Genomic DNA, 12,852 nt, shown 5'->3' on the forward strand with positions numbered 1-12,852 from the left:
GGTGGGGAGAAAAGGGAGTAATTATAACACATTAAGATTTTGAGACTGGTATACTGATCACTCCAATCAGCCTGCTATCGTCCCACAGGGTTCCTGGAAATTCCTGATTTCCTTGTTCCTACGCTGTCAGGAAATGGTAGTGCATACTACATATGGGCAGGAAAGGGGAATATCAAGATTTTTCCTGAGCAATTCCTATGATCAGTTACTAAACAGTGCCTCAGACTCAAGAGTACAAAAGGTGATGGCAGATTTTAAGAAGTCTCAGAAAGTCTCCACTGTCTCCCACATTCGCTCTCTCTCTCTCTCGAACGGTTTCAGTGCGACATGATTGTAAACAGTTCAGGGTCATCCCAGTGCTATGCTTGCTACATTCTGGGCCTCCTCCTCCCTCAATAATGTACAATACATTCACCAACAAAAAGTTATTTTTTTAAAAAGGCAACAGGTTAAAAAAATTCTGTAAACTGGATTCAGTTCCAAACGCACATATTAATACAAGTACTTTCCATAGTCTCCTGTTTTTCACCCTGAAAAATATACCTGAGTTTTAGCAGTTTGTGAAAATTTCAAGTCCCTCAAACTTAGCCCATTTAAAACCCTGAATGAAGCCAAAGTCTCTGGTCAGAAACAAGCCACTAGTTTGAGATGCTCTCTCTCTGTCACTGTGAACAGCCATAGCTGGCTCAGACCCAGGACGATTCCATGTTAACAGGAAGCCACTGAGGCACCATGTTCCACCAGACTTTTGAAGCTACATGCTGCTGGGGAAGAGAGTGAGGAGAGAAAGCACGTCCCTTTGCCCTTATCTGGTTGCATGTTGCTCTTATCTCCTTTGAATTCTTCCATTCTTTGACTAGCTCTGGAAAAGGATAAAAGGGGGCAAGGGGGAGTATCTGTTAGTGGTCTCAGAAGGCATTTTTCATAAGGAGAAAGATCAAGCAGGACAACGAAAAGGTAGATGGCACAATAAAAGTCCACGTTGAACAAGGAAATGATATTATTCCCTTTGAAAGTAAAAATGCCACTAAACATACAACAGCTACTTTAGCCCATTTTCCTAGAAGTGTTAATCAAACATCCAATTTGCATTTACCAAAAGCAACTAGTTGGTGTAGTGCAGGATTCTACAACATGGAGCCCATGAGCATCATGGCACCTAGCAATACTTCTCATGGAACCCCCCAAACTTTACAGAAAGTTTTTGGGGCCATTTTAAGGTAAGGCTTGTTATTGGCTGCCCTCATTCAAATTATTTTATTTTTTGGTTGATTTAAACCCCAAATAGGGTCCCCAATGCAGCAAACATTAAAAAAATTAAAAATTTTTAAACAATTAACATTTAAAACAAAATTTAAAATAGAATTAAAATAATTCAATGAAAACACACACACAAACACAGCATCACGAACCGGGAGGGGGTGGACAACAGTTACTGGAAGTATGCCAAACAAAACAAGTCTTGTACCCATGGTAGAAGACAACAAACAAATCTCTGAGGGGAGGGAATTCTAAAATTTTCACACCAGTTTAGCTGGGAAGTCTACATTTCAAGTCCTGCCTCAGCCATAAATTCTGGTTTTTTTCTGGCACTTACTTGATCAAGAGGCAACGCTGATGGTTTTTGTGGTGGGAGTCCTTCTCGGGGTAGTGTTGCTGGAGGTACCTTTGGGAATGGTGCTTGGGGCTGGTGCACATGCATTCTGGAATCACAAACAATAGAAAAAGTAACTTTAGCAACGAAATACCTGTTCATCAATACATACACGGCAATAAGTTCCTGCACTGACAGCCCTGAAGATAGATATATTCTATGTTTGGTCACTGCCTATACATTGTTCATAGCCAGTTAAGACATATTCTTAAGAATCTGGTTTTTAATCTTGTAGCTAAATGTATATCACGTGGCTATTCTTTTCTCCCCCTGACTATGCAAGAAAGATCTAATAATAAATAATCTTTTCCAGAAGATAGGTGTGAGAGAATTTTTTTCCAGGTAAATGTAGGTCCAGGGAAGAAAACGTATTGAAAAAAAACTTATTTACGATTGTAAGCAAACTTCAACCTTAAATTACTGGAGAGACTGAACAGCTTCCCCCCTAAAATAAACATGAAACTTCCCTGATAAAGTTCACCAAAATGAAAAGGAAATAATGATTATGCATTACAGCAAATGATTTATCAGACCTGCCTCTTCTGCCCTTACAAAGTTACTGCGAAGCTCTGCCACAGATGGTACTAATCTGACCTGTAATATATCACTGCAAGTAACTCTTTAAATTCTCATCTTTATGAAATTAACCAGCACTGGACATTCCCACATGCACCTGCCCATCTCATGGAGAACAATCTTACCCAGGTGGTCTATACATATCTGGAGACATTCCCCCCATGCCACTTCCACGTCCCGTGTGTTCCATCATTAAGGCCTGAAAATGTCCCACGTTTTCTTCTTGGCAACGGTACAGAGTTCCTTCTTGAGCAAGACCATTTGTTTGACTGGTGGCTGGATGATTTGACAAGTGAGCATTCACTGGTGATCCATAAGCTCTAGGCTGGAAGTGACTAGTTGGATGCCGTGACGGGTAAGGAGACCCAGCCTGCAACATGACTCCATGAGGTGGGAAAGCAGGTGGGCCAAATCCAATCCCCGACCTCATGGGTGGAGGGGGAGAGCCATAGAGATACTCTCCTGCGGCCACTGTTCTCTGCCTTTTGGCAGCTGCGTTATGGTTGTCCAAATCAAGAAACTCTTTGGGACTCTCATCCCTCTCTTGGGACTCGTCAGGTTTCTCAGTCTCAGGTGGAAGCTCTTGCCCACTGCTTGGAACTTCTTTGGCACTTGCCATATCCATTCGGTTTGGGGAAGCCAAAGCAGTGCTGGCCACCTCACAGCCCTGCATGCCACCAACCATGGCCCCTCTGTCTGGGAAAGGGGGCCTAGTCAGAGGTGACTGGGTAGGTGGATGCCCAGTGGGACTGGATTGTGGCGGGAAAGGCCTCTGCCAGTCTGAGTAACCCTGTGGACAGGTATAATAAGGAGGTTGCTGGTAGTGGTGATAGGAAGGGGGAGGCTGAGGCTGGTATGGATAGGGAACCCCCTGATGAGGGCGATAGCGAGGGAAGACACTGGGAGGGCTGTTACTAGGTTGAAAGCCCCGAGGAGGAAAATGCTGAGTGTGGGACACTGGAGACGGTTTTCCTCTCATCATAGGGTTGAACCCCTGCAGTCCTGAATTGATGTGGTAATGCGTAGCTGAATTTGGATACTCCAAGCTGGGCATGTAGAGAGGGGCAAACTGGCCAGTGCTGCCTCCCACTGGGTTGGCATCCACACCAGCAGGAGCACTGGTGCTCTGTCCCATGCAAGGCACAGTCGCTTCCAGCAGGTTTTTCCCCCCGGTACAATGAGGCTTCTCCAAAAAATTAGCAGGCATTGCTTTCCCTTCTGATCCACTGGATGACCCTTCAGCACTCACAGCACCATTTTCAGGGACAGGCCCTCTTTCTGTGGCAATGTCTCTCACACACCCCTGGGCTTCTGGGCTCATAAAGCTACCCTCTGTTGACCATGTGCTCTTGCTCTGCATTGCTTTTGGATCATTTTTAGTTCCCGAATCATTTCCAACCCCTTCTTGTGCCAAGCTGTGCTGGGAATAATCTGTCTGCAAAGGGGACTTGGAATGAGGTAGCAGCTTCAGGTATGTCCCTTCTGGAAGGCCAACACACTGAGTTTTCTCTTCCACTCCTGATGGAGGATCCACTGTGCAAATTGAAGTAAAGACAAACCAGTTGGCTTTTACTTAGTCATACATGAAAACACAAACAATTTAAATCCTGTTCACCACAGGGACACGACCCCCCCCCCCGAGCTAAATTAAGACTTCACATATCCTATTTCGAGTTAAGTGATTTAGGCTCTCATTTTCAGCTTTTAAAGTGCTTCCCTAGCACTTCACAATACACTGCTAAGGCCCAGTGTAGATATAACATTAAACAAGGTTTACAGACAGTGAATTTAGGACCGTCCCTGTGTTCATTTGACATAGGGTTAGCAATTATCAACCATAATACTGAACCAGGGAAAAAAGGGAATAGGTGAAATTCATGAGAGATGGGCAGGGAAGGAAGTATATGATCCTCCCAAAGCTCTGAGATCCAATTCCTAATCTAATTAACATTAAGTTTGCACTGGGCTTGCGTGAAATTCTATTAACAATTAATTTCACAGACTATAGTTACGGATGCTGCAGGAATTTTGAAAGTTAACCGAATGCTATGAAATAAATTTTCCAAATTTCCTTCAAAATTAAAATGGCAAAAGCTGAAGCATCCTGTATGCACAATTAATACACTGATGCAGTGGGGTAGCTGTAATCTGCATCTAAGGACATACCTAGGACGTGGTTCAAGTCAAGAATCCTATGACCACTCTCAGCATCTCAATCACACACATAAGTACAATATACAATGAATCAGATAAAAAGCAGCATGGATCACATGAAAAATTGGTTTCTCATGCGAGTCACCTTTAGGTATAAGAAAGCAGACATGAGTGGCTAAGCCAAATCAGAGTGCAACAGCTCTACCTGCAACCAACTGCAAAGGTCAAGATCAATGTTTGCCTCCTCTTAATTCAGGGACCATTTTGGCATTTAACTCAGGGGCTATAATCATTCCCCATTTGCCTAAAGGGCAGAAAAAACTGGTCCAATACACACTGGTCCTTGCAGTGATAAATTCTTAATTGTGGAAGATCCAACTGAGAACATGCCAAAGGTAATGGAGAAAATTAAGGAATTTGGAGATTTGGCAGGATTTTATGTAAACAAAAAAAGTCAAAGATATTATGTAAAAATATGACTAAACAAAAACAACAGCTACTAACGGAAATAACAGACTGTGAAGTAACAAGTAAGGTGAAATATCTGGGAATTGAACTGACTGCAAAGAATATAGATCTATTCAAGAATAATTATGAGAAATTGTGGACTCAGATAGAGCAAGATTTGATTAAATGGAACAGACTGAATTTGTCATGGTTGGGAAGAATTGCAGTAGTTAAGATGAATGTGTTGCCAAGAGTGATGTTTCTGTTACAAACAATACCAATTATTCGGGATTCTAAGCAGTTTGAAAAATGGCAGAGGAAAATATCGGACTTTGTTTGGGCAGGCAAGAAGCCTCGAGTGAAAATGAAAGTATTACAGGACGTAAAAGAGAGAGGTGGAATGCAACTGCCCAATCTAAGACTCTATTATGATGCAATTTGTTTGGTGTGGTTGAAAGACTGGATGATGCTGAAAAATCGCAAATTACTAGCCTTAGAAGGATATAAAAAAATATTTGGATGGCATGCATATCTGTGGTATGACAAAGTAAAAGCAGATTCTATGTTTTTACACCATTATATTCGGAGAAGCCTCTTCACAATTTGGAAGAAGTACAGAGATCACCTGCAGGAAGGAATTCCCTCCTGGGTGGTTCCTTACAAAGTAATAGATCCGAGAACTGTTGATAATGAACAACAGCGCTTAACGTACAAGGAGATAACACAAATAGAATGTTCTAAGCTAAGAATAAAGACGCAAGATGAGCTGTCTCCAAGTTACGATTGGTTTCAATATAGACAGATTAGAGATCTTTATAATTCGGACTGTGCGAAGGGAGGGGTAAGAATGGAGAATTTGGAATTAGAGGAGGTAATTCTACAAGAGGACAAAAAGAAAATCTCTAAGACTTATAAAGTGTTGCTAAAATGGTACACAGAAGATGAGATAGTTAAAGTGCAAATGGTGAAGTGGGCTACAAACTTTAATAAAGAAATAACAATGGAAGCGTGGGAATACTTGTGGAAAAATACGTTGAAGATCACGACATGCACTAACATTAAAGAGAACGTCTACAAAATGATTTATCGTTGGTATCTGACACCAAAGAAAATTGCACTAGGGAATTTGAATACGTCTAATAAATGCTGGAAATGTAAAAAGCATGAAGGATCTCTGTACCACATGTGGTGGACTTGTGAGGTAGCTAGGCAGTACTGGGGGGAAATAATAAGAGTGATAAGTGAGATTTTACAATTTCAAGTTAATAAGAACCCAGAACTCCTGCTACTGAACTTGGGAATGGAGGATATTCCAGCACAATACAGGACATTGTTATTTTACATGACAGCAGCGGCTAGACTTTCGTATGCGCAAAAGTGGAAAGTACAAGAAGTGCCAACTATCGAGGACTGGATTTATAAATTGCTGTACATGGCGGAAATGGACAAAATGACAAAGAAATTGAGAGACCTTGATCCAGGACAGTTTAACATGGATTGGGAGAAGCTGAAACAATATTTGGTGAAAAAATGGGAGGTGGGAGGAGAACTGTGGCAGTTTGAAAATTACTGAAACACAATAAAAGAAGAGGGAAGTGACTTTACCGGGGGGAGGAAAGTTAAAGGAGAATTCTAAGCAACTATTTTATTTGACTATTATATATAGTATTAAGTATTAGAGGTGTTATTATTATAAGAATTATTATAAGAATTATAAGGACAGAAATTAACTAATTTTATTTCTGGCAGATAACTGTATAACGGAGAAATTTTATAATCCAAATAGAATGAATATAAGATATTTAGAAGGAAGTAAAGAATAACATATAGAGTATAAGTTAAATTGATTGACTTATATTGAACGTATATAATGTTTATAGAAGTACTTAAAGGTATGTAGAATGAGGGACAAATTGTGATGGTTGTTGTGGGTTTTCCGGGCTGTATTGCCGTGGTCTTGGCATTGTAGTTCCTGACGTTTCGCCAGCAGCTGTGGCTGGCATCTTCAGAGGTGTAGCACCAAAAGACAGAGATCTCTCAGTGTCTCTCACTGAGAGATCTCTGTCTTTTGGTGCTACACCTCTGAAGATGCCAGCCACAGCTGCTGGCGAAACGTCAGGAACTACAATGCCAAGACCACGGCAATACAGCCCGGAAAACCCACAACAACCATCGTTCTCCGGCCGTGAAAGCCTTCGACAATACATCGAGGGACAAATTGTTTGTCCCACATTGATGAGATTAGAATGCATAAGGTAGAGTATAGAGTATAAAAATTAGATAAAAGATTATTATTATTAAAGAATATATGCCAGGAATGTAATATTTAGTGGATAAGTTAAGTGGAAAAGGGAATAGAGATAACATTGTGTTATAATAGATAAGATTAGAAGAGAGCGAAAGTATATGTTTAACAGAATAAAATAAGTTTGAAATGAGTAGGGGAAAATGGATAAGGGGTTGGAAAACTGTTGGAAGTCAACAAAAGGGGGGGGGGGGAAGGGAGGGGGTTAGAATTGGAATATATAAAGGAAATTGACCGTAATGAGCATAATATTGACTTCTAATCCAATAAAAAAAATTTTATAATAAAAATAAATTCTCATCCTCTCTCCCCACCCCCAAAACACATTACGGTATTCAGTGGGGCAGCCAAATTAACCTCTGCTCATCTCTTACCTTGAAAACCCCATGATGTGGAACTTCATGGGGTCGCCATGAGTCATTTGCTATTCAAAGGCACACTTTATGTTTTTAACCATATTAATCTACTGTGGGAAAAGCAACAGTTTCACAGTACACTTTGGACAAACTGATTTATGGACTCAATGGTGAAGGCTACAAAAACTTAGGTCATAGTAAATCTATTCTTTGAGGTTCCATGAGATTCTGTTGTTTACACTAATTAATGTGAGGCACAATTTACAGTCATACAGAGCTTCCAGTCATTTGGAACAGAACAATTTCCTAGCACACTGTTTCAGATCCATCTTTCTCTTACTCCAGTGCCTTAATGGTACCATATAAAATACATTACTTGAGATAGTCAAGCTCATCTTGTCCATAGTAGGGCCATCTTCTGTGAGCATGCACCACAGATGACACGTGTGATGTATACATGATAAAGCTTCAACACAACCATCCCCCACCAAAATCCATTCATCAAATGAGAATGGTAGCCTCTAACAGCTCAAGTGATTGTGATAAACATAGAGCAAAGCACACAGGAAAAGACAATGGAACTCAGTCACTCCGCTCATAAAGCCATCATTTTTTTACCTTAACAAAGCAATGACATATATTACCTCTGTTACTCTCCGGATCTATTGTCCGGCTGGCATCCTGAGCGTTCCCATTCCCTAAAATTGGCTTTGGAGGCTGAATGGTAGATGCCACGCGGGCCAGCTGTGGGAAGGGACCAGGCAAGTGTGGGGGAGGAGGCTGACGGGGATGGTAAGGCACACCAGGCGGGCATACCCGAGAGGAAAGCTGCTGCATGGCAATCATTTCTGGACTGTCCATCATGGAATCCCCACCCTGGCCTCCTCTTTGCACTTGAGGGGGAGGCCCAAATAATGAGGCTGGTAGCTGCTGCTGCATTCTCTGTCCAGTGGCTTTTCCTGGTTGTTGGATATATCCTGAGGGTGGAACTCCATGAGGTAGGAAATTGGATTGCTCAGTCCACTGATTGGGTGGCAAAGGTGGCCTCAGTGCCCGAGGGTCCATCATGTGACTCAAAGCACGAGGTGGCAAAGGGTGGCGTGTGCCCACTGGAAGCTTCTTGTCTACTCCCAGGGCCATCTGGTTTGCTGCTTCGTGGCTTCCATTCCACACCGCAGGATGTGCCCGGTTTAGGTACTTAAAAGGTCTGTACATATGGCTGGGAGGAAGCTCTGAGGTCTCTGGTTGTCTCATAGGAGGTCCATTGTGCCTTGGAGAAAGAAATCCTTGCTGGAACTGTGCAGGGGAATACATGCTGGCATCTGCAGGAGGGGCGCTCATCCGTCCAAGCTGCAGGGATCCGGGCTGTGGTCCCATTGCAGAGACATGCACTGGTGCTGCACACACCTGCTTCTCTGGAGCAGGAAGCCGATGTGCTCTGGGATCATTCAGTCCAACTGTAGGCTGAAGAAAGAAACAGAGGGAAAGTAGGTCCAATGAAAGTGACCGCAAAACATAAACAATAGAATGGAGAATATCTCTGCAAGAATCTAGAATCAGCTGTCATGGAACCATCTCCAAATAGTAAAGGACAGATTACAATTCTTGTATACTTAATATTGCTCTTCAGTAGCAGATATGCGGGCACTGCACAAATGTTATATACTGTGGAGTATCTGAAATCTCTGCATTGTAACATTTCTAGTCCTCAAGGTGGCAGGCAAAACACTGAAACAAAGGTCAAAAAGGTTTAGAAATCACAAATGTAAGCAATGTTTTCAGCTGTTAAGAGACATCTATACTTTCTGTCTTGAAACTCTGCTTGTTTTACTAACTTGTTGCCTTCATGCCACGCAAAAATAGCATACTATTCTTTGTGGAGGTCTAACATGCATGCACATGCATACACACAGATGCATGTGCGCGCACGCAAGCATGTCCAGGTGCAGAAGTTAATATAAAACCACATATGTCGTTATTTATTCTTAAGCAATTACACCTCCTTACTATTATAGTCCTTTTACAGGCAGGTGGCCTACCATTTCAGAACCTATTACCTGCATGGCAAAGTGCTGGTGCTGCTGACTTGGTTCACCAGGGTGTGGTTCTGGTACTCGTGGTGATCCATATGGTTTTGCAGGATCAGCCCCATGCAGAGAACCAAATGGTCCTGGCACTGCTGGCCTCTGGACAGGATAAAAGAAATTCACTTATGAGGCTTGGTAGGAAACGGAACTTGTAAAAATTAACAGTCTGCAATTGTTTCATTTCCAGAATCTGCTTTTCAATCTGCTATATGGGACCTGTTTTTTTCCTTTTTTCAAAAAAATGATCACATCTATCTGCTCCTCCATCTTCCAAGTTCCTTCTCTCTGAAAACATGTTGCAGGTGCTGCTGATGCATTGCTTGATCCACCTATGACCTACACCTCTGCCTACCAGTTGAAGACCAGTGCATTAAAGAAGCTGATGACAAGGTTTCCGCCAGCAGAGCCAACTGCCAATCATACACCCACTGAACAAGGGCCTTGCGCACCTTCCTGAAATGGGACAGGTGTCAAATTGGGAAACGGAAATCAGAAGAGTCACATGCAGTTCCGGAGCCCCTGAGTGATCACTAACCTAATGGATTCAGATAAAAGGCTCCCACCCTAATAACTCAAGCGTTTTTATCCTTCTGAAGGATTAGGGATTTTCTCAGCTATACAGACCAAGTGATAGCTGAGCTCAAATCAAACACTGGGAAGATTTCACAGGTTATTCATGATCACAGTGTGAGTTAGCATCATATTGAGGTTGGGGAGGAATTTCTCCCTCAGGTGAGATTTTCTAATAATTTTAACGCTATCCTTTGTTTCTTAAACCATATATTGATGTATATTAGGCTAAGTCCCTAACCTGGATAGCCCGACTAACCTGAGCTCATCAGCTCTCAAAAGCTAAGCAGAGTCGGCCCTGGTCGGTACTTGGATGGGAGACCACCATGGAAGTCTAGAGTCACTACTCAGGGGCAGGCAATGGCAAGCCACCTCTGTCTGTCTCTTGCCTTGATAATCCTGTGGGGGTTGCCCCAAGTCAGCTGTGACTTGATGGCACTTACACATAAAGCTAAATGCCCTGGCCTTTTGACCTGAATAATCTTTTTTATCACTTTCAAATTCTGACAGGAATATCTCTGAAATATGAACTAATCGAATCTTTATTTGTGGCTTTAAAATGCTGCTTAAACTGAAACCATTTCCAGTCCTTATACATTCCAGACTAGGACTCTTTCTTCCAGCAAGTGGATGGATTTTTTTCAAGTGTGATGCAAACTTCACCAAGGGGAAATACTTAGGAAAGAAGCAAAGATTATTAAAACATCAAGGGGGATATAACACAGGAAGAGAGACTGGAATGCCTCATTAATACTGCCAGATTCTTACACTTCAGCATCATGCTGTCAGCATCTCAATCACTTTCATAAGTATAATACGCAATGAATCAGAGAAAATGGGGGTCAGGTGAAAAACTGGTTTACCTGATGCAAGTGTCACTTTTAGATATAAGAAAGTAGGCATGAGTGACTAAGAAAAAGCAGAATGCAACAACTCTATTTATGAACAATTACAAAGGTCAAGATCAACGTTTGCCTCCTCTGGGCCAATTTTGGTGTCCGGAGCAGGACCCTCCTGCCCCGGACTGGGCCTGACCAGGCCCTCCCCCAGCCTCGGGCCAGGACCCGCCGATGCCCCCCGCTCGCCAGACCCCCCCCCACTCACCTCAAGGCCCGGGGAGAGCTGGGTCGAAGGAGCACCGACAGGCGCAGCGGCAGAGCAACGCCCAGGCGCGGCACAGGCCGAAGGAAGCAGTGGGGCCAGAGAACGCTGCGCCGCCACGGCCCGCACTGACGGGCCCGGGGCCGACACCCCCGGTGACGCTGGCAGCAGCGGGCTGGGGAAACCCAGGGAGGCCCTCGCCGGGCGGGCGGCCAACTGGGAGCATGTGGCCGGCCGGGCGAGGCCCACGCCGGGAAGGGAGAGGGCGCAGACGCGGGCAGCAGAAGGGGGGCGGGAGCACCGAGCAGCGCCGGGCCTGATTGAGGGGGCGGGTGGTTGGGAGGGCTCCCCAGTGTGACGAGGCTGGCCCGGGCCGGGGAGGAGGAACGGGGATTGGCAAGGAGCTGGAAAGGGAGAGGGCTGGAGGAGGTAGGCAGGCGGGAGAAAGAATGTGGGAACGGATGGGGGAAGCACCAGTGACGGGGCAGACAGCAGAGCACGAGGCGGGGAGGAGGGAGAGCACGGTGGTGGATTGGTAGGGGGGTGGGAAGCTGGTTAAGGTGGTGGCATAAAAGGGAGGAACCCGAGGACGCCGAGGAGGAGAAGTTGGCGGGGAGAGCGAGCAAGGCCAGAGCGTGGAAGCGAGAGAGAGAGGGAACGGCCAGAGGCTCTCCAGGCAGCTGGTAGGAGGCAGAAGCCAGTGGCGAAACTGCTGCCCCTGCCCAGTCTGAGGCCAAGGGAGCTCCTTTGCCACCACCCCAGCAAGACCCAAGGGCACGGCGGAGTAGGGCGGGGCGGCAGCGGGTAGGGCGGGGCCTCACAAACGGCATTTAAACCAGAGGCTACAATCATTCTTAACTTGCCTAAAGGGCAACATCAAAAGGGATGTGACACAGAAAGACAGGCGTGAATGCCTCATCAATACTACCAAAGTAAGTTTTTCCCCTACTGGCACACTAGACTGGTATTTACCATCTGCCCAGGATGGGATACATGGCTGGGCATTCCGCCATAGTGGGGTGACTGCAGAAAGCCTCGGCCATTGGAAGAGGTCGCTTCTCCAGTGGGCGGCAGTGAACCGCTACTTGGATCATTTGCAGTGGTGGATAAGGAAGAAGATGAAGAAGAAGTGGGAACTCGATGTTTTGCTCTGTGTGGTGGAAGTTTTCCTCCGTTTTGCAAATGCTGTTGTCTCCTGCCAGGCCCTTCAGAGTCCTTGGATCGTGTCCAAACATTCCCTGTACTGGAGCGTATAGTCCGACTTCTTCTTTTCTCCCGCTTCCCATCTTCTCTGATCCAGAACTCATCATCTGTGTCCCCATCTTCTCCAGGGAAGTGCTTCATCATTGCTCGGTGAAAACATCTTTCCAAGTTGTAGGCCATTTTAGTGTATTCTGTGTTTAAAGAACCAAATTTATAAAAATGGGTTTTTTCTCTGCTTATTTATTTAGTATATTTCTATGCCACCTTGAGATGGCTTACAGTTAAAAACCACAGAGTAAAACACAAGCCATTAAAAAACACTTAGATCTATCCTCGGACTATAGACCATTTCCTCTCCTTACTGTTACCAGATTGTTTTTGCTGTAAAACTGGACGTAG

At 44.2% G+C, this 12,852-nt stretch overlaps 1 protein-coding gene across 1 annotated transcript in view; it reads right to left on the reverse strand.

Annotated features, from left to right (window-relative positions):
- Positions 1-856: 856 nt before the first annotated feature.
- Positions 857-12,852, reverse strand: part of LOC129335811 (chromatin remodeling regulator CECR2) — a 105,225-nt gene continuing 93,229 nt past the window's right edge. The window contains exons 14-19 of the mRNA XM_054988610.1: positions 12,223-12,644; positions 9,550-9,678; positions 8,137-8,956; positions 2,356-3,763; positions 1,598-1,703; positions 857-862 (exon numbers count right to left, since the gene is read on the reverse strand). Of these exons, the coding sequence (XP_054844585.1) occupies positions 857-862; positions 1,598-1,703; positions 2,356-3,763; positions 8,137-8,956; positions 9,550-9,678; positions 12,223-12,644 (2,891 nt within the window). The remainder of the gene's footprint in view (positions 863-1,597; positions 1,704-2,355; positions 3,764-8,136; positions 8,957-9,549; positions 9,679-12,222; positions 12,645-12,852) is intronic.

Source organism: Eublepharis macularius, chromosome 9 (assembly GCF_028583425.1).
Source record: "Eublepharis macularius isolate TG4126 chromosome 9, MPM_Emac_v1.0, whole genome shotgun sequence".
Taxonomy (NCBI): Eukaryota; Metazoa; Chordata; class Lepidosauria; order Squamata; family Eublepharidae; genus Eublepharis; species Eublepharis macularius.